Source organism: Oncorhynchus clarkii, chromosome 1, assembly GCF_045791955.1.
Source record: "Oncorhynchus clarkii lewisi isolate Uvic-CL-2024 chromosome 1, UVic_Ocla_1.0, whole genome shotgun sequence".
NCBI classification, from domain to species: Eukaryota; Metazoa; Chordata; class Actinopteri; order Salmoniformes; family Salmonidae; genus Oncorhynchus; species Oncorhynchus clarkii.
This window is the reverse complement of record NC_092147.1, coordinates 32,086,549-32,113,808: the sequence shown is the minus strand read 5'-3', so window position 1 is coordinate 32,113,808 and position 27,260 is coordinate 32,086,549. Positions and strand designations below refer to the sequence as shown.

Genomic DNA, 27,260 nt, shown 5'->3' with positions numbered 1-27,260 from the left:
CTGTGTGTGTGTGTGTGTGTGTGTCTGTGTGTGTGTGTCTGTGTGTGTGTGTGTGTGCGTGTGTGTGTGTGTGTGTGAGGGATGTGAGAAAAACCCATGATCCATCAGCTGCACTGAGGTCCTCCCCATTTACACTCCTCAAGACTCACAAGTGAGGGACAGAGAGATATAGAGACAAAGAGAAAGAAAACGGAAGCATTCCTTGATGAAAAATCCTTGATTCAGAGGTAGAGTGACAGGAGAGCAAGAGAGAGCGAGAGAGAGCGAGTGAGAGAGAGAGAAAGAGAGAGCGAGAGAGAGTTGGGGGCGGAAGGAGAGAATGGGGGGGTTCTACTAAGCTATATGGTATCAACATAAAAATAAATGATCAGATGAAACATATTTACGGCCTTACTGCTATTAGCCCGTACAAACGCATTGAAGAACAGATTCACAACATGGAACAACAGACAGTCACAGAAAAAGAAATCTAAAGGAAGTTTGTTCTTAAGTGTCTGTCCTATATCTGAGCGTTATTAGAAAGATGAGGAAACCTTAGTTATTTTTTTAACATGTATTTAGACCCTTATTTTTGGCACTAAACAGTCTTCATAAAATCTTCTAATGATGTTTGGACCCGGGGAACCTTCAGACAAGTGTTGTGAGGTCCGGGAAATTTTGTAAGAAGACAAACTTTTGTGATGTCTCAAGGTCTGACAAACACCGCTTTATCTCTCTCACCTTTCACCAGATGTGGAAGTGCTGCAGACAGATGTTTTATTATGCTCATTCAGTTTCCGCATCAGCGCTGGCATCGACTCCAGGGGGGTTAAATAAAGGTAGGGCCGTGGATCAAAAAAACTGTCAGTATCTGGTGTGAACACCATTTGCCTCATGCAGCGCTACACATCTCCTTTGAATAGAGTTGATCAGGCTGTTGATTGTGGCCTGTGAAATGTTGTCCCACTCCTCTTCAATGGCTGTGCGAAGTTGCTGGATATTGGCGGAAACTGGAACATGCTGTCATACACGTCGATCCAGAGCATTCCAAACATGCTCAATTTATGACGCGTCTGGTGAGTTTGCAGGCCATGGAAGAGCTGGGACATTTTCAGCTTCCGGGAATTGTGTGCAGATCATTGCAACATGGGGCAGTGCATTATCATGCTGAAACATGAAGTGATGATGGCTGATGAATGGCACGACAATGGCCCTCAGGATCTTGTCACGGTATCTCTGTGCATTCAAATTGCCATTGATAAAATGCGGTTGTATTTGTTGTCTGTAGCTTATGCCTGCCCATACCATAATTCCACGGCCACCATAGGGTCTCTGTTCACACCAGTAAACCGTTCGCCCACACGACACCATCCAGTACATCTGCCAGTTATTTAACTAGGCAAGTCAGTTAAGAACAAATTCTTCTTTACAATGACGGCCTACCGGGGAACAGTGGGTTAACTGCCTTGTTCAGGGGCAGAACGACAGATTTTTACCTTGTTCGCTCAGGGATTAAATCCAGCAACCTTTCAGTTACAGGCCCTACGATCTAACCACAAGGGTTCCTGCCCAGTACATTTGAAACCGGGATTCATCCATGAAGAGCACACTTTTCCAGCGTGCCAGTGGCCATCAAAGTTTAGAATTTGGACACTGAAGTCAGTTACAATGTTGAACTGCAGTCAGGTCAAGACCCTGGTGCGGATAACGAGCACGTAGATGAGCTTACCTGAGACGGTTTCTGACAGTTTGTGCAGAAATTATTCGGTTGTGAAAACCCACAGTTTCCTTAGCTGTCCGGGAGGCTCGTCTCAGACAATCCGGATGTGGACAATCCGGATGTGAAAATACCGGATGTGGAGTTCCTGGGCTTGCCTGGTTGCAACTAGTCTGCGGTTGTGAGGTTGGTTGGACGTACTGCCAAATTCTCTAAAACAATGTTGGACGCAGCCTATGGTAGAGAAATTAACATTAAAGTCTCTGTCAACAGCTCTGGTGGACATTCCTGCAGTCAGCATGCCAATTGCACATTCCATTAAAACTTGAGACATCTGTAGGATTGTGTTGTGTGGCAAACTTGCACATTTTAGAGTTGCCTTTTATTGTCCCCAGCACAAGGTGCACCTATGTCATGGCAATGCTGTCTAATCAGCTTATTGATATGCCACACCTGTCAGGTGGATGGATTATCTTGGCAAAGGAGAAATCCTCACTAACAGTGATGTAAACAAATTTGTGCACAACATTTGAGAGTATTAAGATTTTTGTTCGTATGGATCATTTCTGGAATCTTTTATTTCAGGTTATGAACCATGGGACCAACACTTTAATGTTGTATTTATATTTTTGTTCATTATTAAAACTCAGAGAACATTCAGGATGATGATGACTGCGGGAATAATGTAATTTAAAGACTTCAAAAAAGACTCCATATAAAAGAGGGATTGTAATGGAAACCTGATAAATGTTATGCTGTCAGAATATAAAACGGTTGATTTCCTCCAATAGGTTTGAATATTCATGAGACAGGCTCCTCGGTCTAGCCAATGACATGCTTGGATGGTCACTGTGGCGTTCTTCCTTATTTGGGAGGGAAAATATGGCGACGTCGATTGTCTTCTGCTATGGTTATTATGAACCCCCATCTGTAGCATCATTACTGACAGCAGATAGAGAGAGAGAGAGTGAGAGAGAGAGAGAGAGAGAGAGAGAGAGAGAGAGAGAGAGAGAGAGACAGACAGACAGCTGATATGAATACTAATCAACCAACTCTATAACTACCAGTTGATTGCAGTTCACATTTAAGTTGTCCATTTATTGAAGAGAAAATGCATCTGTTGAGATACACTGTGGATATAATTAGATTTCTAATGGCTCAGATCAAGTATCTAAAACTTTTATTGAGGGGTACGTCTATAAAATGTTATATAATCCCTTTTCCATCATCAATAGTACATTATGAAAACTATTATTGTTGTTTTCAAATGTTAAGTTCCGTGGTATTTATTATGGAAGCTATTCTCGGATCCGCAGACACAATTTTGCGTTACTGTAATAATTCAATGATGTCAACTCATCTAGATCTCCTCAATCTCCGACAAGTCACACCAAACTAACTGACAAAGTATAGTAGGAAATACTTGCGTACATCATCAACTTTACCAACTATACAGTAAAACAATAATAGAGTACAATGTCCAGTTGAATGAATCAGTTCTAGACCATTAATAAACTCAAAGCAAGAAAAGAATGTGTTTACCGTAACGTTGTGTATTTTCTAACCAGTGGTTTTGAACACCGAGCAGCTCAAGTGCATCTCTAGAAACATTTTATTTCTGAGGAATCGGTTTGAATGTTCGCTATCTGTGGGTTCAGCTGGGATGGCTATGAATCTTCTGTACTATGTCCGTTCAGAGAAGCTGTCAGCACTGTGGTCTTAAGGCCACGTTGTTATAAATAGTTCATCTGTTCTATGTGCCTTTCCTCTGACGGACACTCAGCATTTGCACCAGTGGCAAAGATTACAGCAGAAACAAGGAAAGGTTAAAACACAATATGACATAACATGTAATATGGTTATAAGAAGGAAGAAGACGTTACGGTAAAGTCTAAAAAAAAGAAAGTGTCACGTTTTTAGCTTAGTTTGGAAGTAGCATTCTCTACAACAACAAAAAACTGGCCCATTGTGTGTGTGTGGTTGTTCTATCCTCTCTCTCCCTCCTCTCAGGTGTCCATGGTGTGTCTGGGGGTTCTGTGAGGCTCTCCCCTCCCCCTTGCCCTCCTCTCTCCTCTTCCCAGGGGCTGGGTGTATCTAAGTTTGGTCTTCCTGCGTCTTTTCTCTGAGCACCAGACCCTCTCACAGTACTCCTCCAGCCGCTGTGTATCTCGATATCCTATAAGCTGGAGGAACTCCTTGTACCACAGCCGAGAGGTAGGGCCTGGAGCTGGAGCGGGGGCCAGGGAGGACCCTGGTAGGGCTCCTGGTAGTCTGGAAGTGGGGTCAGAGTTGGAACCAGTGTGGAGGTCTGGAGGGGAATCTATGGGAAGGTGACAGGAGGTTGCTGTGGTCTCCCCTTCTTCCTCTCCTTCCTCCCCTGTCCTGTGTATCAGGGCACTGACCCTCTCCCCTCCCAGCACATGAAGCGTTATCCTCAGTAGGGTGTGGACATAGCCGTGTTCTACCGTCTGACACACGTACATGCCAGCGTCCCCAATCCGCACAATCAGGAACAACAGCCCGTGGGTCGTTATGACTACACTCTCATCACCTCTGACCTGGGGGAGGGAGAGAAGAGGGAGGGGAGGTAAGGAGAGATGGAAAAGTAAGGAAGAAAGGAGGAAAGTGGTGTATATGTATATACAGTATCTATATATGTCTGTCTCACCTTCTCTCTGTCTGGACCTCTCTGTATGTACCACAGAACTCTGGCCTGTAGAGAACGAGGGGTACACTCCAGTAGAGTACTGTTATTCTCTACCCCATACACCTGCCTCTCCTCCGCACCCTGGTACTTCTCCCCTACACACACACACACACACACACACACACACACAATTCAGCAGTGACCATTCTGTTACCTCAGCAGGCCAAAGGCCATTGGCCAAGGAGTAATTACTTTCTACCCCCCCCCCCCCCCCCCACACACACACACCCCCAAACACACACACAGACTGACCATCAATCTGCAGCCCGTTGCATAGCTGTACAGCGTTGCCATGGCGAACATCCTGTCGTCTGAATCGTCTGCTGAGAGAGAGAGGGGGAGTGGCTGTTAAATGGGCATTTGGGAAAGTGAGATAAGGACATAGTGGCATCAAAGGGAAGAACGGGAAGGGATGATGAGAAAGAAGGAGGGGATTAGGCAGGATAGCGGTGCTAATGATTGCTATGTGATGCCTCTGCACCGCTGTGCACATGTTCATATGTCTGTGTGTGACTGTACATGCCTGTGTGTCTTTGTGTATGAGGTTTGTGTTTCTGTCTCACCTCTTGGTGTAGACCCCAACAGGGTAGTATCGTGAGCAGGTGAGTCCATCCCAGGCACAGTAAGGATCCCTGGCTAGGCAACAGTCGGCACACTCTGACCCGTACAGTTCACATTGATGGAGCCTCACCTGAGCCACACCCACCTCAGAACCCACATAGAGCTGTTGCTATGAAAACAACAACACAGGGACCAAAATTAACAGAGGTACACATTTTTGTAAATATCAACATCATAAAACGCTTTGCCTACTGTCATTACATTTCCCGACATTCGGATAATCAATACACTGTCATCTTGTGGCTAGATGAAGATACTGCGGTTTTAAACAACCATGCTTCAAAACAATGTTAGTAACTATGATTTTAACATGATAAATAGTTGTCATACTCGTTTTGCAGATATGATGATCTCAGTTATTGGCACAGGGACCTAGAAATAAATAACATGAAAACATTTTGATCTTCCATAAACAAATCAAATTGTCGAGTGCCAAGAATGTGTAATTGATGCAATGGCCATCTTTTGCCATATGGTGGCGCTAAATAACAGCAGTACCTTGAACACCTGCAGTTCCTCCAGTAGTACTTCCTCTATGGTGTCTGTGTCTTTGTTGTAGATGCTGATAACCTTCAACACAACAGAGTCGTCTACGGGAGAGAGTATTTAAGTGATGTAAATATCACACCTTCACCAATACAACCACCCAGGACATCCAAATAGTCAAATGCTTTGTTTTGGGATGTCAGTGCCTGTCTATTTGGTAGGCCTATCTTACCTTCCTGTAGATTGTGATTGTAATTCTGCATGTGATCAGTGGAGGGAGCTATAACCTTGGTGATACACAGCACTGGATGATCATAGTGTAGTGTCAGTGTGCATACCTCTGCCTATGTACAGGACGTGGTAGTGTCCATCCTGGGCCTGGACGCGGTCCACAGCAATCTGGGTTAGTCTCCTCCCTCCTGGCTCCGTCTGCAGTAGGACAGGTTTCTTGTGGAGGGGCAGGACCGGGCTGGACATGACGGGGTGGGAACGCACAAAACGCAGAACCTCATCAGGGAACTCCTTAGAACCTGAGAACCCACCATCGTTCACCTTACTGGCACACTGGAGAGAGAGAAGAAGGGGAAGAGATGGAGAGGGAAAAGGGATAGAGAGGGAAAAAAGAGAGAGAGAGAGGAAGGGGAAGAGATAGAGGGTAAGGGGATAGAGAGGGAAAAAAGAGAGAGAGAGGAAGAGGAAGAGAGTGGAAGAGATGGAGAGGGAAAAAAGAGAGAGAGAGGAAGAGAGAGGAAGAGATAGAGAGGGAAAAGGGATAGAGAGGGAAAAAATAGAGAGAGAGGAAGAGGAAGAGAGTGGAAGAGATGGAGAGGGAAAAAAGAGAGAGAGAGGAAGAGGAAGAGAGTGGAAGAGATGGAGAGGGAAAAAAGAGAGAGAGAGAGGAAGAGAGAGGAAGAGATAGAGAGGGAAAAGGGATAGAGAGGGAAAAAAGAGAGAGATAGGAAGAGAGAGGAAGAGATGGAGAGGGAAAAAAGAGAGAGAGAGAGGAAGAGAGTAGAAGAGATGGAGAGGGAAAAGAGAGAGAGAGAGAGAGGAAGAGAGTGGAATAGATGGAGAGGGAAAAAGAGAGAGAGGAAGAGATGGAGAGGGAAGAAAGAGAGAGAGAGAGGAAGAGAGAGGAAGAGAGAGAGGGAAAAGGGATAGAGAGGGAAAAAAGAGAGAGAGAGGAAGAGAGAGGAAGAGATGGAGAGGGAAAAAAGAGAGAGGGAGAGGAAGAGAGAGGAAGAGATGGAGAGGGAAAAAAAAGAGAGAGAGAGAGAGAGGAAGAGAGTGGAAGAGATGGAGAGGGAAAAAAGAGAGAGAGAGGAAGAGAGAGGAAGAGATGGAGAGGGAAAAAAGAGCGAGAGAGAGGAAGAGAGTGGAAGAGATGGAGAGGGACAAAAGAGAGAGAGAGAGAGAGAGGAAGAGAGTGGAAGAAATGGGGGAGAAGCAACATATGAATAAGAAAAAAAAACGTTACAATGTCAAAGACTCGAATGGTTACTATTGAAGCTGTGTGTTGCAGTATAATGATAGCACTGATTATCCTCTTCTCTGATGTGACCTGCAGAGACAGCTACAGTAGCTCTGACATTCACAGGAAATGTTGTATAACGACCTGTAACACTCTTTCTCTGCAAAGGGCAGCTGCCACAGACACAGGCATAAGGGGAGTGCTGTGAATGTACAATGCTGCTGCTGGAATATCACATTTTTGAAAGACATTATTGAAAGTATATTGTTTGGATATACAGTATGGAGTTTGCTGTAATGTAGGTGCAACTTAGAAAATTCCTAAACTACACTTTTCTTGATGTCACCAACTATGGAGTGCATGGATCCTTACTTATCGGGTATGGAGAGCCAATCAGGTAATGTAAAGCCTATTGATAAGTCAGTATATGTTGTAGCTGTAGGTTGTAACTCACAGATCCGGGGCGTGGGTAGGGGACCCGGCCTTTGTATGGGGTCCAGTGGTGCTCTGGTCTCTCCCGGTGTGCAAATTGGCCGTTGAATGCTGCTCTCACAACATCCATGTGGTACACACACACTGCATAGCCCTGGAACACAGCACTGAGGAGAGGAGGGGTGTAGATTGAGAGAGAGAGAGAGGGAGAGAGAGAGAGAGAGAGAGAGAGAGAGAGAGAGAGAGAGAGAGAGAGAAGATATTCAATACAATATACCAGTACTTTTTTGAAAAAACACACGTGACTCTCTCAGCAGACCTTGTAGTACTGAAGAGGCCAAATATCTCTGGATTCTTCTCATCCTTGTTCTTCAACACAAATACATCCTCTGAAATGAAACACACATGGGAGAGAGAAAGAGAGAGAGAGATAGATTTAGGGTTCCATTAAGTGAAAGTACTATAGGTGTATCCCCTTCTCTAGGAAGCACACACGAACACACAGCCGTACCTAGCTCATCGAAGTGTGTGTCGATGCCGTTGGGTCCAGCCACAGAGCAGATGAGACGGGTCTTTAGGAAGGAGCTCCAACGATTCACCAACATCCTCTGACCTCCCTCGTCATTCTGAAGGGAGGGTGAGGGGAGAGGAGAGGAGAGGGGGAGAGGGAGAGGGAAGGAACTGGATTAGATTTGGAAGGAGGCGAAGGAAGGGAGGACATGATACAGTATATGGATATGCTGGCATGCAGAATAGAACAGAGCATTTGTGCAATTCTTACCGCACAGACCCGTCCCACCCGGGTGTAAACAGCCTTGTTATTAACCCCCTCTGCGTCCATCCCTCTCTCCGTGAAGAAGAAGTAGACCTTGTCATCATCCCTGTCATCGTTATCAGGAATCACCACTGACCCAATGAACTTAGGCTCTAGAGGAAACATGACAGTTTCAGAAAGAGAATGTGACCGCAGGATTACAAAGTTCACTTTGCCTCCAGGAAAATATAACATACTTCTACATTTATGTAGAGAGCATATACAATATACCATGTGAAAAGTCCTTGTTATTAATATTCTTGCAAATACTTGTTACTTTAAAAGGATACTTTGCATCACCACCTGGTACGGCAACTGCTCGGCATCTGACCGTAAGGCGCTACAGAGGGTAGTGCGAACGGCCCAGTACATCCCTGGGGTCAAGCTTCCTGACATCCAGGACCTATATAATAGGTGCTGTCATACAATTGTCAGAGACTCCAGTCACCCAAGTTATAGAATATTTTCTCTGCTACCGCATGGCAAGAGGTACTGGAGCGCCAAGTTTAGGACCAAAAGGCTCCTTAACAGCTTCTAACCCCAATCCATTAGACTGCTGAACAATTCAGAAAAATCGCCACCAGACAATTTACATTGACACCCCCCCCCCCCCCCCCCCCTCTTGTATAGTGCTGCTCCTCGCTGTTTGTTTTGTTACCTATGGATAGTCACTTCGCCCCCACCTACATGTACAGATTACCTCAACTAGCCTGTACCCCTGCACACTGACTCCGGTGCCCCCTGTATATAGCCTCGTCATTGTTTTTCTTATTGTGTTACTTTTTATTATTACTTTTTATTTTAGCCTACTTAGTAAATTGTTCCTTCTTCTTGAACTGCACTGTTGATTAAGGGCTTGTAAGTAAGCATTTCACGGTAAAGTCTACACTTGTATTCGGCGAAAGTGGCAAATAATGTTTGATTTGATTTGAGACACATGGTATCCATGAGTTCATCTGACTCTGGGGAAGTAGATAAAGGGCCTAATTGTCAAAATCCTAATGTATCCCTTTAGAAGGGATATGCGAGATTCTGGCAACTAAGCTATTTTTCTACCTACCCAGAGTCAGATGAAGTCGTATGGATACCATTTTTATGTCTCTGTGTGCAGTATGATGGAAGTTAGACATAGTTTTGTGAGCCAATGCTAACTAGTGTTAGGCCAGGGTAAAGAATGATTATTCATGGGCACTGCAACTTAAGATATTACTCAAGGTTTAATTATTAGAGCAACCAAACAACTTCAGGGGACAAATTACATGAAGGATAAATAATATGAGCTGAGAGCTGGCACCAAACTCTAAACTAGCGCATCCTCAGCAACCCCTGATCTTTATACCCCAGAGCCCCATCATCTGGTATAAAAATGAAAGTCCTCCAATTACGGTCCCACAGTACTCCCTTTGCAAAAGAAACGTAGAGTCTTTCGAAATGCCACATGCAACATACAACAATATCACTACAACATTTAGATGACATGCAGGCCTGACTAGAATATTAACAGAAAGTAACACAACAGCACAGTACGAAATTATCTTCTTTCTTTTTTTAAGCAAATGTGTGTGTTCCTTTAGGTCCATGCCCACTCAATAAGTGAATGATGACTAGTAGGTCAGGTGGCCTGGATGTTGTTGGTAGGCCCATGTTGTAGTGTGCTACCATCGCCGTAGTGCTCTAGGCACCTCTTGCTCCACAGCAGTCGTCCCCAGTCACTGGCCAAGCCTGCAATGCCTCGGCAAAAGGCCCCACAGGTACACCACCGAATGTCTCCTCTTCGATCTCTTCCTTTCCTCAAATGACACCATCCACAGTTAGCTAGTCCCACAATGTGCCTGAGTTCCCCACAGCCTCAGCAGCACAAAATGAGGGGGGGGAAGTATGTACATGTACGCAGGCAGAGATGACAGAGAGAGAAAAACATTTATCTGCACGTACAAACTCCTCCTGTCCAGAACTTGTAGGTAAAGCTAGCTACTATCTAGCCAGCTAGATAACTAACACAAACAGATGGTCATCTAACATTAGCTAGCAAAAATAGCATGTGGACAATGGGCAAAACAACGTCCAACATGATACTTTTCAATAAAAACATTGGCAGACAAAATACAGGCACAGGGGTCGTCTCATGTTGCTGGAAGTAGTCACAGTAACCAATGTTGAAGTCCTGCTGTCATAAGCATTGCTGATGTCACTCACAATGAAACTCTTTAGCACAGAACCACCAACCAGGTTGGGAAACTCCAGTACATCGACAAGCTAGATAGGGAGAAGCTCCGAATCAGCTCCAAATGCAGTTAGGAAAGTCCAAAACCCGGGGAGTTCATTAGCTTCCAGTCTTGAAAGAACCACCGCTGTCACCAGATGTAAGGCCGGGGTAAAGAATGATTATCCATATCCGTGGGCTTCAGATACTCAAGGTTTAATTACTAGAGTAACCAAATGCTTAAAAACATATTTTCACTATGTCGTTATGGGGTTGTGTGTAGATGGGTGAGATTTTTTTATTTTTAACTCTTTTGAATTCAGGCTGTAACACAACAAAATGTGTTGGTGAGTACCAGAGATCAAACAGAAAGTAGTAATGAGAAATGCCTGGCCACTGACCGTTGAGCTGTTGTCTGTTGTCTCTCTCAGTGCGTGTGTAGCTTTGGTTGTTCAGTCGACACAGAGCTGCATCATTTTCCCAGTAGTCTGTATACAGGCCAATATATAGCTCTCCTCCTAACACACACACACACACACACACACACACACACACACACACACACACACACACACACACACACACACACACACACACACACACACACACACACAGAAAAAACATAATAAACCAGATGTTTAATCAGTTAACACCTCATTTTCCACACATTAAATTGAATTAAGAACAAAATTACAATCAATTGCAAATTATGTTTGGTAATTTTTTGTTTGGTTATTTATCGCAATCTGAAAATAACGGATTTATAATGAGTTATTTCCACACGGTGGCAGCATTGTGCTAAAACTAAACCTGCCTCTAAGCCTCCGTTTCCCAAACATGTTTTGCCCTAGTACACAGTTGTTCAAATAATCAAAGCTTGATGATGAGTTCATTATTTGAATCCGCTGTGTAGTGCTAGGGCAAAAGCTGAAACGTGCACCCCTTGGGGCCCCCAGGACCGAGTTTGGGAAACGCTGCTCTAAGCACTGTGCAATATACTCAATAACAGCAATTCTACTAGAGTATCAGTCTTCTAATAGGGTTAGGGCTAAGTGTGCCTGAGACAGAGAGTTATTGAGAAAATAATATATCATGAAACACACAAGAAGGTAGAAAGTGAAACAACAGAAGTGATAATGTCTTGTAGTGTGTGGTCTTCTTACTGTCCAGGGTGGAAGTTACGGGGCTGTTGTGGTCATAGGGACATCTCCCTCTTCCACTCTCTACACTCTGCTCCTCCAGCTCAAACTGTCTGGCCTGGGGACCAAAACGTATCAGTGAGAACACACACACTCATGCTCGCTCGCAAATGCACACACACTTCGTAAAATGGCCTGTTTCCGAGTACGTATTGGTGTGATCAAATTTTAAAAATATATTAATCATAGTGTCACATATAAACAAGTACATTAACAGTATATAAAGCAGGGACAATGAAGAGCTTGGGGGGCTTTGACAATGGTGAGGTGTGAGTGTCACGATATGTTCCAACATCTAGCAACCGTTATTAGAAGCACCTCTCAGCAAACAGGGGGGGATGTCTCAGGCTGGACACAGTGGCAGTCAGAATTGCTAGTCTCTATTAACTATTGACACCCCTGTGTTACCATTATCAAACAGTAATACGATAAAGCTGCTTTTTCATCACAGATACAAGTCTTTAGATACTCTGAATGGCAAGGAAGTGACAAGAGTCTTCAGATAATTAGCAGTACAAAACAAGGGTATTTGGTGTAGTGACACATTGACATCCCTGAGCTTGACCTTAGCCATAGCATGTTCTGTTCTTTATTCTGACTGAAGTCTTGTGGGAGACTGGTTTGTTTTCCCTGCTGGTGCTGTTGTCACAGGTCCTCTCAGACAGACAGGGGATGATATAAATTAAACTCATTTACAATCCAGACAAACACATTCCCTCGCTCACTCAGAGTACACAGACTAACTATCAATACCAACTTCCTCTTTCTCTTCTCCTCCCCCTCTCTCCTCTCTCCCTTTCTCTCTCAAAGGACACACAAACATCAATAATGTCACACCTTGTGTCTCTATGTGTATCTCCTTCAGATGAATAAACCAACTCCCTGTCTCTCTCTGAGGAAACATAAATTGACCATTGGGCGTGTTGAGGTTTTTACAGCTCATTCAGGAAAGACTGCCGGTGTCTAAAGAACAGATGACGAGACTGAGCCAAAACAGCAGCATGTCCTTCTATATGTTCGCATATCAACCTTATTTGCAATAACTACAAGGAAAAAAATCCCATCCCTGCTCACCTGTCCTGCATGTCCCACCCTGATGGTGGCACAGAGAGGGTTAAATGCTCCTGTTCCACAGGCCAACAGGTGTGTTGTGTTAAACTGCTGCAACACCTTGATGTAGTTAGCACACTCTGGCTGTAGGGGAGGGGGGAGAGGGAGACAGAGGGGAGGTTAGGTTAGGTAGGTAACTTGAAGTGTATGGCGTGTCCGAATATCTGTACTTGCATTTTAAATTGTAGGCTGATTAGGTATGCGAAAATAGAACATTTTATAGTACAGTATGTCATTATATCTATATTTTTTATGAGTATGCTTTAAATGTCAAGATATCATACTAATTTTGGGATTTTATGTGGTACAAATTCCTTTCACGTTATTGAGGAAGATAATTGTCTTTTCAGAACCATGTGTTTAACACAGCTGATAATCAGCTGATAATCATGAGGCTGTGCTGTACCAAAATGCTCAAATGGCGGGAAACAACGCACATGCTCATTAGATGTCGCATTCTCAGTATGGGTGAGCCTAGTATGTTGATATTTATTGTTACGGCATACATTTTTGCAAAACAGTACGTTCTAAATAGTATGCAGTATGAATGGCACACAGTATGTAGTTTCAGTAAGTATTAGGCAAGACAGATATCGAACACACTGCATATATGTAGGGTAAACTATGACAGATGTAGATGTACATCAGATTCTGTTACCTTCTCTTTACCCTTCATCATACAATCTTCTACCTGTGACTCAGAGCTGGCCCAGTCAATCTGATGAGAGATGACAATAAATAAGACACTAACAGATGCATACGGACATGCAAACACACACTCACACATGCACACTTTCTGTCTGAGTGTTCAGCATAACATCCTGTAATTAACGTTTGTTTATGGGTGGACTGAACCACAAAAGGTCTCCATAACCACCATAACCATCCTGAAGTGTCTGAACTACACTCTTAGAATTAAAGCTACCCTACCTTTAGGGTTCTAAAAACTGCTCAAAAAGGTTCCTTGAGGAACCCTTCTGAAAAGAGTCTTCAAGGAACTCTTTGATGAACCTTTATGGGATGGGAGGGGTTCAATTTAGTACATTTTTAATAATATATTGCAGAGGTGGCAGCTTGGCTTACTGGAGGCGGGGTTTTCAGATAGTTATTTTTGGGCACCCGTTAGAGTAAATGTCATTCTTGTTCATCATGATAAGTTCATACACTGCAAATGTCAATTTTCCGATATAAACAATGCTGATTACATATGGTAATACAGTGGTAACTATTCCAACTTTGGGATTTGCATAGGCTCTTGAGGAACTCATTCTCCTCTGTAAGCCTCAGTGAAGCTACACAACTATCAGTGTTCAACCTTAACATGTGATGACAATAGAACAGAACAGATGAACAGGAATTACATTTACTTGAAAGGGTGGCACAAAAAAATATATCTAAAAGCCAGGCCCCTACTAAGCCATGCCTCCAGTCCAAGGTTCCTCCAGGAACCCGTTACTACATTAAAGGAAATCTAACTTTTGGTATTTGTTTAATTTGTCCATTGTTGATTTGATTTGAATTATTAGGATCCCCATTAGCCAATGCCAATGGCGACAGCTAACGAAAAATACATTACAGACAAAAAAAAATACTTTCCAATTTAGATACATTTAAAAACATGAACGTGTAATGTGTGTGTATGTGCTCATCTATCAGTTTCACACACATGTCAGTACATACACACAACAAGTAGGTCACATGGGGGAGAGGCGTTGTGCCGTGAGGTGTTGCTTTATTTGTTCTTTTAAACAAGGTTTGCTGTTCACTTGCACTATATAAGACGGAAGAGAGTTCCATGCACTCATGTCTCTGTATAATACTGTATATTTCCATTCATTTGTTCTCAACCTGCGGAGATAAAAAAAAAAAATCTCATTGATTTATCAAGACCAGTCCCCATGCTTGTATCAGAGCAGCATGAAACGATGCTGAAATAGTTGACCACAGCGGGTAGACTTTATTATTGTTATTTTTATTATTATTTGACCCTGCTGGTCATCTATGAACATTTGAACATCTTTGCCATGTTCTGTTATAATATCCACGGCACAGCCAGAAGAGGCCTGGCCACCCCTCATAGCCTGGTTCCTCTCTAGGTTTCTTCCTAGGTTCTGGCCTTTCTAGGGAGTTTTTCCTAGCCACCGTGTTTGTACACCTGCATTGCTTTCTGTTTGAGGTTTTAGGCTGGGTTTCTGTACAGCACTTTGAGATATCAGCTGATGTAAGGGCTTTCTAAATAAATTTGATTTGATTTGATTTTGGCTATTGCTTAAAATACTTCTATCTTAAAATACTTCTATCTATCTGCTTCTATCTTCTTACTATTGCTTCTAACTTCAATATGCTTTTTAAATAAATAAGACCGACACCACTTTTAACAGCACAGCATTACTCAACACTAGTGAGACTCATGTCACCTACGGCAGGCCTACAATAATTAGATTCAAAGGATTGGAGGATTCTAAATGAATATTGAAGGGGTATTTTCCGTTAGGGCAAATCCGATCTGTGAGAATTTCTAAGGTGCTTTTATATCATTCTAAATGTATTAATAATTTATTTCATTGTCAAATAACCTATCCGTTCAACGCTGGGCCAAATGGTGACCACCCTCTGGGACTCCCAATCACAGTCGGATGTGATACAGCCTGGATTCGAACCAGGGACTGTAGTGATGCCTCTTGCACTGAGATGCAGTGACTTAGACCACTTTGCCCATTTAGGAGCCATGACCGATATATACAAATATGCCCAATATATACATGTATTGTCCTGCTAATAGCCCATCCTAGAAACATTGTTTGCAGAATTCACAGCCTGCTACACTTGTGAACAGAGTTAATGTGTTAACAGGGTTAATCATATTTTTTCCCCCTTCCACATGTTAAATGTTCCAATTGATATTTTTTTTGGTCGATCAATTAGTATATTTAAGTATAACGACAATATTTGTTGGATTATTTGTTCTGTCTTTTCTGGTGGATTAAACTGAAATTCCAAACAACTTTCTATAGCTTGTCTAAAAAATAACTATATTTTGGAGATTATTTAGTTTACAAATGACTGAAAGTGAGCGAGAAAAAGGCCATTCTTGAACGTGAGGTAAGACATTCTTACTAATTTCTAAATCAAGCCAGTTTGTTATTTATAATTATTTATTTATGTTTTGTTTTTTTTATGGGTGGGCCAATTGTGCGCCACCCATAGGGACTTCCAATCACGGCCTGTTGTGATACAGTCAACCTAACTAAGAAATACATTTGTTGATACAATTCTCCCCCTAACCTCCCTCTTGGTAAGAGTCTATTGTCCTGCAAATAGCCCATAATAGTGCTGTACAACGAGACCCGTCAGGACTAGGCTACAGTACTACCGTAAGAGCAAAATAATCCTAACATTTCCACACCTTAATTGTAGTCTAACCAATACCCAAATGGAGATAACCAATACCCAAACAGAGATAACATGAAATGAACGAGGAAAAAGGTGATTCTTGAACATGGGGTCAGACATTCTTATTAATTTGTAAATAAATTCAGTTTGTTATCTCTCCAGGTCACATCCGGCATGAGCATCAAACCAGCATCTGTAGCAATGTAGTTTGCAATGTGATGCAGTATCTTAGACCGCTGCGCCACTCGGGAGCATCCAGCACCAAAGTTTTTAATGCTGATCAATTGCCTTGCACAAGGTATCAACATTCAGAGAGGTGTTGGCAAGAGTCTATTGTCCTGCTAATAGCTCGTAATGGGCATGGTGTCCAGGTCAGGATAACCAAAACATTTCTTTATTAAAGACTAAGAATGTTGGTACTTATTTATTTTGATCCAAAGCCATGAATGAGTGAGTCACTCAGCTTTACGAAGTGTCGAGGCTATATGACTGTGCCTTCAAATTGATTATTTAGCAGACATCACTTGCTTATATTCAGTCAACACATATATCTTAAGAATATCATGGAATATAATTGAACATTTTCGGTTTAAGTTTTAGTTTTGTTTCTACTGACAAGTAGAAACAAAAAGAAGTGTATTTTTCCAGGTGCGTATGCAGGACAGAGGAATATCAATTCTTAAACTGTTGTTCTAAAGTCATCCTCCTCATTCAGTTCATTGAAATGCAATTTTGAAGTTGTGCACAATTATCATTCTATTTGGTTTATGTTGCCCATTCATTGTCAGTTAGAGACACACTATCACCCTGGGACCCAAAAGAACCATCAGTACTTTAACTTCCCTTGCGCTGGTCTAGAGCAATGAAGCAGTGACACAGGGTACTGTACTAAACAACAAATGACCTCTAAATCCTGCAGCATAATCTCAAAACGTTTAGTTGGCAACCACTGTACTGACCAGCTCAAATAGACAGAAGGGTGCTACTGTACATGCTATCATCTCTCGGCATGTCAAGCCCACTCATTATCTCAGCCAATCATGGCTAGTGGGAAGGTTGCATTACTTTTCTTTGGCGAAACCAACTAGGCTTGTAATTGAATTGAATTAATATTTACATATGGTATGCAAGTTTATTATTAAGGCACGTGATAGTTCACATGTTCGAGAAGGCATTTCTGCCCCCAAAAAATGCATTTTGATAAAGAAAAAGAAGTGTTAAACAAATCAAAATAAATGTTTAATTTTAGATTCTTCAAAGTAGCCACTCTTTGCTTTTTATGACAGCTTTGCACACTCTTGGCATTCTCTCAACCATCTTCATGAGGTAGTCACCTGGAATGCATTTCAATTAACAGGTGTGCCTTGTTAAAAGTTCATTTGTGGAATTTCTTTCCTTCTTAAATGCATTTGAGCCAATCAGTTGTGTTGTAACAAGGTAGAGATGGTATACAGAAGTAAAAAGACCAAGTCCATATTATGGCAAGAACAGCTCAAATAAGCATAGAGAAATGACAGTCCACCCTTACTTTAAGACATGAATGTCAGTCAATGCGGAAAATGTCAAGAATTTTGAATATTTCTTCAAGTGCAGTCGCAAAAACCATCAAGCGCTGTGATGAAATTGGCTCTCGTAAGGACCGCCACAGGAATGGAAGACCCAGAGGTACCTCTGCTGCCGAGGATAAGTTCATTAGAATTACCATTCTCAGAAATTGCAGCCCAAATAAATGCTTCACAGAGTTCAAGTAACAGACAGATCTCAACATCACCTGTTCAGAGGAGACTGTGTGAATCAGGCCTGCTGCAAAATAAAGAAGGACCCTTAAATGAGTAGGTCTGTCCAAACTTTTGACTGGTACTGTTTTAATGTGGGCTATTTTCAGACCTTTCATGGGTAGCTTATCAAAGATAGACATATTCCCAAAATATTTTGTTGTCAGCTATCAAGCTTTCAAGATATGTACCTTTCAAAATACAGAAATCATCCATGTATGACTATGTCAATAATGGACGAATGAAACAAATATCAAAAGATAGTTTGGGGTAGAATTTTCCTTTAATTAATACATTATAGCAGGGGTATTTCACTCTTACTCTATGATGTCCGGAGCCTGCTAGTTTAATTTAATATCTGATAATTAATTGCACACACCTGGTGCCACAGATCTAAATCAGTCCCTGATTAAAGGGGAACAATGAAAAAAGCAGTGGAACTAGCTTTGAGGTTCAGAGTTGAGTTTGAAGGCATTTTAGGTATGTAACTAATATGTGTGAAATGCTTGATGATGTATGTGATGTAAACAGAGAGGTCTACTTTCTTGGGGACCTAAATATTGACTGGTTTTCATCTGTAACCAGTGCCTGTAATCTGGTTCAGGTTATTAATCAACCTAGCAGGGTGTTTACAAACACTATAGGAATAAGATCATCAACATGTATCAATCACATTTTTACTAATACCATAGAACTTTGTTCTAAAGCTGTATCCAAACTGATTGGATGCAGGGATCACAATATAGTGTCTATATCCAGGAAAGCCAAAGTTCCAACAGCTGGAACTAAAATAGTGTATAAGAGATCATACAAAATATTTTGCTGTGAATCTTATGTGGATGATGTTAAAAATATTTGTTGGTCTGATGTGATTAATGAGGAGCATCCAGACACTGCACTTCTTCCAATTATTGATAAACATGCGCCTGTTAAGAAACTGACTGTTATAACTGTTAAGGCTCCATGGATTGATGAGGAGTTGAAAAACTGTATGGTTGAAAGAGATGGGGCAAAAGGGGTGGCTAATAAGACTGGCTGCACATCTGACTGTCTGACTTACTGCAAATTGAGAAATTATGTAACTAAACTCAACAAAAAGTAGAAGAAAATGTATTATGGTGCCAAGATTAATGAAATAAAGAGTGATGGAAAAAGCTTTGGAGTACTTTAAATGAAATTATGGGTAAAAAGACAAATTCAACTCCATCTTTCATCGCATCAGATGACTTATTCATCACAAAACCATATGATATTGCCAATTTTTTGAATGATTACTTCATTGGCAAAGTGGGCAAACATAGGCAGGAAATGCCAACAACGAACAGTGAACAATTGTTTTCATGCATAAAAAACTAATAATGAAAGAAAAGCATTGCACGTTTGAATTTTGTAAAGTTAGTGTGGGAGAGGTGTAAAGTTTATTGTTATCGATCAATAATGACAAACCTCCCGCATTGAAAACTTAGATGGAAAGCGACTGAGGATGGTAGCTGACTCTATAGCCACTCCTATCTGTCATATTTTTAATCTGAGCCTAGAGGAACGTCTTTGTCCTCAGGCCTGGAGAGAAGCCAAAGTAATTATGCTACCCAAGAGCAGTAAAGCAGCCTTTACTGGTTCTAACAGCAGACCTATAAGCTTGCTGCAAGCTCTTAGCAAACTGTTGGAAAAAATTGTGTTTGACCAAATACAATAATATTTTTCTGTAAACAAATTCAGCATGCTCATAGAGAAGGGCACTCAACACGTACCTCACTGACACAAATGACTGATGATTGGTTGAAAGAAATTGATAATAAGAAGATTGTGGAAGCGGTACAGTTAGATTTCAGTGCAGCCTTTGATATTATTGATCGTAACATGTTGTTGAAAAAACTTATGTGCTATGGCTTTTCAACCTCTGCCATATTGTAGATTCAGAGCTATCTATCTAATATAACTCAAAGGGTTTTCTTTAGTGGAAGCTTCTCTAATGTCAAACATGTAAAGTGTGGTGTACCGCACGGCAGCTCTCTAGGCCCTCTACTCTTTTCTATTTTTACCAATGACCTGCCACTGCCAGTAAACAAAGCATGTCTGTCCATGTATGCTGATGATTCAACCATATACGCATCAGCAACCACATATTAATAAAGTCACTGAAACTCTTAACAAAGAGTTGCAGTCTGTTTTGGAATCGGTGGCCAGTAATAAACTGGTCCTGAACATCTATAAAACTAAGAACATTGTATTTGGTACAAATCATTCCTTATTAAGTTATAGACCTCAGCTGAATCTGGTAATGAATGGTGTGGCTGTTGAACAAGTTGAGGAGACTAAATTACTTTGCGTTACCTTAGATTTTAAACTGTCATGGCCAAAACATATAAATTCAATGGTTGTAAAGATGGGGAGAGGTCTGTTCGTAATAAAGAGATGCTCTGCTTTTTTGACACCACACTCCAAAAAGCAAGATCTGCAGGCTCTAGTTTTGTCTAATCTTGAGTATTGTCCAGTTGTGTGGTCCACTGCTGCAAGGAAAGACCTAGTTAAACTGCAGCTGGCCCAGAACAGTGACACGTTTTTCTCTTCACTGTAATCAGAGGTCTGATATAAATATTATGCATGCCAGTCATTCTTGGCTAAGAGTTGAGGAGAGACTGACTGCATCACTTCTTCTTTTTTTAAGAAATATTAATGTGCTGGAAATTCCTAATTGTTTGCAGTCAACTTACACACACCTCTGACACACACACCTAACCCACCAGACATGCCACCAGGGGTCTTTTCACAGTCCCCAAATTCAACACAAATTCAAGAAAGCATACAGTATTATATAGAGTCCTTATTGCAAGGAACTTCCATCTCATATTGCTCAAATAAACAGCAAACCTGGTTTAAAAAAACAGACAAAGCAACACATCACGGCACAATGCCTCTCCCCACTTTGACCTAGATAGTTTGTGTGTATGTATTGATATGTAGGCTACATTTGCCTTTAAAAAAATATGTAGTTCTGTCCTTGAGCTGTTCTTGTTTATTGATATTCTGTATTATGATATGTTTCATATTTTGTGTGGACCCTAGGTAGAGTAGCTGTCACGTCTTGACCATAGAAAGCCTGTATTGTCTATGGTAGAGTAGGTCAGGGGGTGACTAGGGGTGTTTAGTCTAGTTTATTATTTCTATGTGGGGTTCTAGGTTTATTTGTCTATGTTGGTGTTTGTGTATGATTCCCAATTAGAGGCAGCTGGTAATCGTTGTCTCTAATTGGGGATCATACTTAGGTTGCATTTTTTCCACCTGTGGGTTATGGGATATAGTTCATGTTTAGTTGCTGGTTAGCACTCCATTGTCATCACGGTTTGTTTATTCTCTATTTTGTTTTGTATTTGCTTAAAGTTTCACTTTGGTCGCCTTGGTCCGACCATAATTATTACGAACATCGTGACAGTAGCTGCTGCTTTTGCAACAGCTAATGGGGATTCTAATAAAATACCAAATACGAAATAGGTTCCTCCAAGATCCCCTCACCTCACCAAAGGTGCAAAAATGAACCATTTACTAGCAATGGTTCCTTGAAGAACTCAAGGGGTTCATTGAGGATCTCCAGGGTTCCTGGAGCCACCACTAATTCTAAGAGTTTAGTAAACATAGTGAATCTTTGTAATTCTAAAGGGTCAAGTTAGGACACAGCAACATGTTTGTATGGAAAACATCAGCCCCAAATCACTCTTTATCATCATTAAGTATTATTAAATATATTATCAGTGATACTAAGGAATTTCAAGAGAACAGATTAAAACATAATAATAAACATCCCCAAGACCTCATATAACTCAGTAGGAAATGGACAATAATAATCACATTACTTTACACTTAGAAATCTGCATTACAGATATGCTCCATAGTCAGTTGTAACTTATGGAAACAATTTCACGTAGCCTATGAGATGTTAAGGAAAGTTGGGATTTGAGACTGGGCATGTGGCAGTATCTCTCTCCTCTCTGTGTCCAGCCGTGCTCTTTATGGAAGGACTCTGTGTCCAAACTTTAGTAACATAATAAAGACACACAAATATATACACTCTGTTTGGGTAACCTACTGACCTGGAGGGGCAAGAGTTCAAATCACCTCCACACACACACACACACACACACACACACACACACACACACACACACACACACACACACACACACACACACACACACACACACACACACACACACACACACACACACACACACACACACACACACACACACACACGCGCAGACAGACAGACAGACAGACAGACAGACAGACAGGCCTACCTCTCTGTGTTGGTGGTTAACTCTCTCCAGGCTGAGGGAGTACAGGGTGTTCTTAGCCCCTACATAAAGCCTCTCATGGGCCTCGTCCAACATCATGGTCTGGGTTTGCAGGGAGGGACCTGGTCCCTGGAACACCCACGTCCTGTTCAACTCCCATAGCTCTGTACAGAGAGAGAGAGGGAGAGAGAGAGATAGATAGAGAGAGAGAGAGAGAGAGAGAGAGAGAGAGAGAGAGAGAGAGACAACAGATGCAATTTTTAATCTCCTGCCAAATGTACGACCATAGCATTGCACAAACCCACAAAAAATTCCAATCAAAGTTTGACAAACTCCCATATCTGTAAGTTGAAATACCGCAGTGTGCAATACCATCAGCAACATGTGTGACCTGTTGCCACAAAAAAAGGTAAACCAGTAGGTCAGAAACACAAAGCAAATATTTATCTGCCTATTTATTCTTGACACAAACCGGTGAGTGGCACACATACACATTCCATGTCTCAATTGTCTCAAGGCTTAAAAATCCTTCTTTAATTGACCTGTGTCCTCCTTTTCATCTACACTGATTGACGTGGATTTAACAAGTGACATCAATAAGGGATCGTACTCTACCTTTCACCTGGATTCACCTGGTCAGTTTATGCATTTTTTGTGTGTTTTTAAAACTTTGTGATATCCAATTAGTAGTTACAGTCTTGTCCCATAGCTGCAACTCCCGTATGGACTCGGTAGAGGCGACGGTCGAGAGCCATGCGTCCTCTGAAACACGGCCCTGCCAAGCCGCACTGCTTCTTGACACACTGCTCGCTTAACCTGGAAGCCAGCTGCACCATTGTGTCGGAGGAAACACGTACAACTGCTGACGGAAGTCAGCGTGCATTCGAACCAGCCCACCACACGCGATGAGACAAGAACATCCCAGCCTGCCAATCCTTTCCCTAACCCTAACAACACTGGGCCTATTGTGCGCTGCCTCATGGGTCTCCTGGTTGCTTACATGTGTGTGTGCTGAAAGAATACCCACAAATGAAACCCTCTATAAAACCAATGATGTAAAGACAAGATAAAGACCCTGGGTGATACAGAGCCTGAGGATATGTACCTCTGAGTCTGCATGATCAGGCTACCTGCTGTTGAACTAGAGAAATAGAAAAACTGTCCTTGTCTAATGTAGAAGGTGGCACTGTAAAATGTATCCTTGCCAGGAGAGGGCGCAATCAGGTTCTGGGATGCTTCACCTGGGGAAAGTTTATGGGGTTCATACATGTTCCGGGATTGTCTTTCAAATAAAATCCGAAGCCCCATGTTTGTCAGGTAAAGCTTGAAGTTGAATATTACATTTTCATCATCAAAAGATCAATATTTTTGCCTCAACTTTATATCCTTAGGGCTGCCATTCATAACTAATTAGCTTATGTTATTACAAAATGTGTGTGCTATTTTGAATGACGGCACTAGCTAGTTAGCAAACCAAACCGAAACATTAGCGAGCAAGCCTTACGAAAGGTAATTCTGCTGTGAAATAATTGAACAGGCCTCCTAGTCAAGAGTCAAGACCAACAAAAAAGTGAGTGGAATAACAAAAAAGTGAGTGGAATAACAAATAGACTACCCAGTTAAAAAGTGAGTGGTGGAATCATTTTGGAGACCAAGCAGATTTCAAAGTAAAAAATAACAGAACTTAGGATGACATTTTGCCAAAGACGATCCTTTCAAATATTTCTGGTTTTGCCGCGGTCTGCGTGCCAACAGTTAACGGAGAGGTGAAATTACATCAGAGAGCCTGTTGTTGCTGCTGCATAGAGCCCCTGTGAGTACTACCAAACATTATGGTGATGGGAGGACAAGGAGGTTTATTTATATATATATATTAATATATATATATATATCTTGTGGGTGGTTGATCAACTTTAATATTGCAGACATATTGCGGCTTCCATCAATGTAATTGTCTACATCATTTCCATATCTTTGTTTGTAAATATATATATACAGTACCAGTCAAAAGTTTGGACACATCTACTCATTCAAGGGTTTTTCTTATTTTTTTACTATTTTCTACATTGTAGAATAATTTTTAAGAAATCAAAACTATGATGTAACACATGGAATCATGTAGTAACCAAAAAGTGTTAAACAAATCAAAATATATTTGAGATTTGAGATTCTTTAAAGTAGCCACCCTTTGCCTTGATGACAGCTTTGCACATTCCTGGCATTATTTCAACCAGTCATGAAGGTCATTCAATACAGAACATTCCAAGAACTTCTAAAGTTTCTTCAAGTGCAGTTGCAAAAACCATCGAGCGCTATGAAGAAACTGAATCTCATGAAGACCACCACAGGAAAGGAAGACCCAGAGTTACCTCTGCTTTAGAGGATAAATTCAGCATCAGACATTGCAGCTCAAATAGAGGCTTGACAGAGTTCAATAACAGACACATCTCAACGTCAACTGTTCTGAGGAAACTGCGTGAATCAGGCATTTGTGTTCTAATTAATGCAAAGAAACCACTACTAAAGAACACCAATAATAAGAAGAGACGTGCTTGGGACAAGAAACATGAGCAATGGACATTAGACCGGTGGTATCTGTCCTTTGGTCTGATGAGTCCACATTTGAAATGATTGGTTCCAACCGCTATGAGACGCAGAGTAGGTGAACAGATGATTTCCGCATCCAACTCATCCCAAACCATTTCAATTCGGATCAGGTCGGGTGATTATTTAACCAGGTAGGGTAGTTGAGAACAAGTTCTCATTTACAACTGCGACCTGGCCAAGATAAAGGCACACTTAACTGTGAAGCATGGAGGATGAAGTGTGATGGTGTGGCGGTGCTTTGCTGGTGACACTGTCTGTGATTTATTTAGAATTCAAGGCACACTTAACCATCATGGCTACCACAGCATTTTACAGCGATCCCATCTGGTTTGCCGATTGTGGGACTATCATTTATTTTTCAACAGGACAATGACAACACACCTCCAGGCTATGTAAGGGCTATTTGACCAAGAAGGATAGTGATGGGGTGTTGCATCAGATGACCTGGCCTCCACAATCACCCAACCTGAACCCAATTGAAATGGTTTGGGATGAGTTGGACCGTAGAGTGAAGGAAAAGCAGCCAACAATTGCTCAGCCTCCTGAGGGGGAAAGATGTGCTGTCGTGCAGTGTGGGGGTGTGTGTGGACCAAAGTAATTCCTTAGTGATGTGAACACTGATGAACTTTAAGCTCCAATGAAGGCTAATAATGAATGTAGGCTAACAGCCCCTTGCAGTCACCATGCATTTTAGATATGGTCAGAAAGTTAAAGTAATTATCTCATCTTTCAACAGCATTTATAGTAAAGCAGAGTAATACAAGCCAGGTGAATCAGAGACAGAACCTAAGGTATTAATGCTAATATATCTAGTACATGGTTCATGCTTTGTTGTGTCATATGTTATATGAACTTGAAGATACATTTTGAATTACAGAGTGTCTGACCTAGATAGTGTCTGACCTAGATAAAGATACTGTATATCAGAAAGAACATTAGTAACATTCTAAAGCTTCTCCCAGAAGAGCACTGGTAAGAACTTAGATTTCTGGGAAAGATGTTGTGATTACTGAAAGGGTTATTTGATCCTCACAGCCCAGCCTATCAGCTGTCCTGAGGGGAAGAATTCCTTTCATCAGACAGGAAGCGGAAGTATTGTCTTTATCTGACCCTGGGTAGCGGCTGTCCTTGGACACATATCTAGCATCAGCTTACAGTCCACAAATCCTAACCTTAACTATTTGGGGAATAATGCAAAACGGGCAGTAGGTCAGTAACTAGGGGGAACATCATTCTTCTGCCTTTATCTCTTAGTTATTTATCTTAAAGTGGAAGTAGTGTGTCACTGGACCATGAGTTTGATTAGGATGGGGAAGTTTAATAGTGACTGAACACATGGTTCACACACACACGCAAAGGCCCATGCCCGTGCCCACACACACGCTGTTGAAGGAACTGGACCAAGGTGTAGCGTGGTAAGCATACATTTTCTCTTTATTAACTCAAAATGACACTAACTAAACAATACACAAACAAACCGTGAAGCTTCAGGCTATCTGCCATCAAACAAAGTTAACTTCCCACAAACACAGGGGGGAAAAAGGGTACCTAAGTATGGTTCCCAATCAGAGACAACAATAGACAGCTGTCCCTGATTGAGAACCATACCAAAACATAGAAATTCATAGAAACACAAAACATAGAATGCCCACCCCAACTCACACCCTGACCAATCCAAAATAGAGACATAAAAAGGATCTTCAAGGTCAGGGCGTGACACACACACTGAGTAATCAATTGCATGTGCTCTATTGCTCAGAATTTGCTCTCAATTGATAATTGATCATATTGGAAGAAACAATACAACAAACTAAAGATCTGTGCGGCCCTCTGAATGATTGTCTCAACCCAAAGTGGCCCCTTTACAAAAAATTGTGAGTAACACTGGTCTATGTCATCGAAAAAGCAGGTGTTCTTAATATTTGTTTACTCTGTGTATTTTCTCTCTAATCAAACCCGTAAGGTGTTCCTTCTTATCATGTCTACAGCTCTGGAGCCCAGGTCTGGAGGTGAAGGACCAGAGTCAGAAGCTATCACCCCAGAGAGTGCCACTTCCCCTGGGCCCTGAAGCACAGAATTGGATGAGACAGGGTCTGTAGTGTGTTAGGAAACCAACTAAAGCTTCATGGTGTCAGGCAGAGCAGTCTAGCACACAGGTGGTTTATATGATCAAATGAGACCCTCTGTATTCCCCCCTTTCCCAAATTGGAGCTGCCATTTTCTCTTGCACTGAGGAGAGGAGAATACTCCTGGCTACCCTCACCATCTCCTCAGACATAACTTCTATGAAGTTATATGTCAAGGTTTAAGTTACTTCAAACACCTACAGGGCTTTCTAAATGCCAGTGTTTCAGGATGGGGATTCTGTTTTTTGTTATTTCAGCATCTGTTTTTAGGAGCGTTACATCTAGAGACAGAGAGTGTCTTTATAGTATTAGATATCTTGGTAGAGAC

At 41.7% G+C, this 27,260-nt stretch overlaps 1 protein-coding gene across 1 annotated transcript in view; it reads right to left on the bottom strand.

The window, feature by feature from the left end:
- Nucleotides 1–2,776: 2,776 nt before the first annotated feature.
- Nucleotides 2,777–27,260, bottom strand: part of LOC139416075 (semaphorin-3E-like) — a 58,893-nt gene continuing 34,409 nt past the window's right edge. Inside the window, exons 2-17 of the mRNA XM_071164337.1 lie at nt 22,203–22,363; nt 13,398–13,457; nt 12,704–12,823; nt 11,594–11,687; nt 10,832–10,948; nt 8,195–8,340; nt 7,925–8,039; nt 7,733–7,802; nt 7,436–7,580; nt 5,849–6,074; nt 5,523–5,614; nt 5,355–5,396; nt 4,967–5,133; nt 4,656–4,726; nt 4,365–4,498; nt 2,777–4,254 (exon numbers count right to left, since the gene is read on the bottom strand). Of these exons, the coding sequence (XP_071020438.1) occupies nt 3,703–4,254; nt 4,365–4,498; nt 4,656–4,726; nt 4,967–5,133; nt 5,355–5,396; nt 5,523–5,614; nt 5,849–6,074; nt 7,436–7,580; nt 7,733–7,802; nt 7,925–8,039; nt 8,195–8,340; nt 10,832–10,948; nt 11,594–11,687; nt 12,704–12,823; nt 13,398–13,457; nt 22,203–22,363 (2,312 nt within the window). The 3' untranslated portion in view covers nt 2,777–3,702. The remainder of the gene's footprint in view (nt 4,255–4,364; nt 4,499–4,655; nt 4,727–4,966; nt 5,134–5,354; nt 5,397–5,522; nt 5,615–5,848; nt 6,075–7,435; nt 7,581–7,732; nt 7,803–7,924; nt 8,040–8,194; nt 8,341–10,831; nt 10,949–11,593; nt 11,688–12,703; nt 12,824–13,397; nt 13,458–22,202; nt 22,364–27,260) is intronic.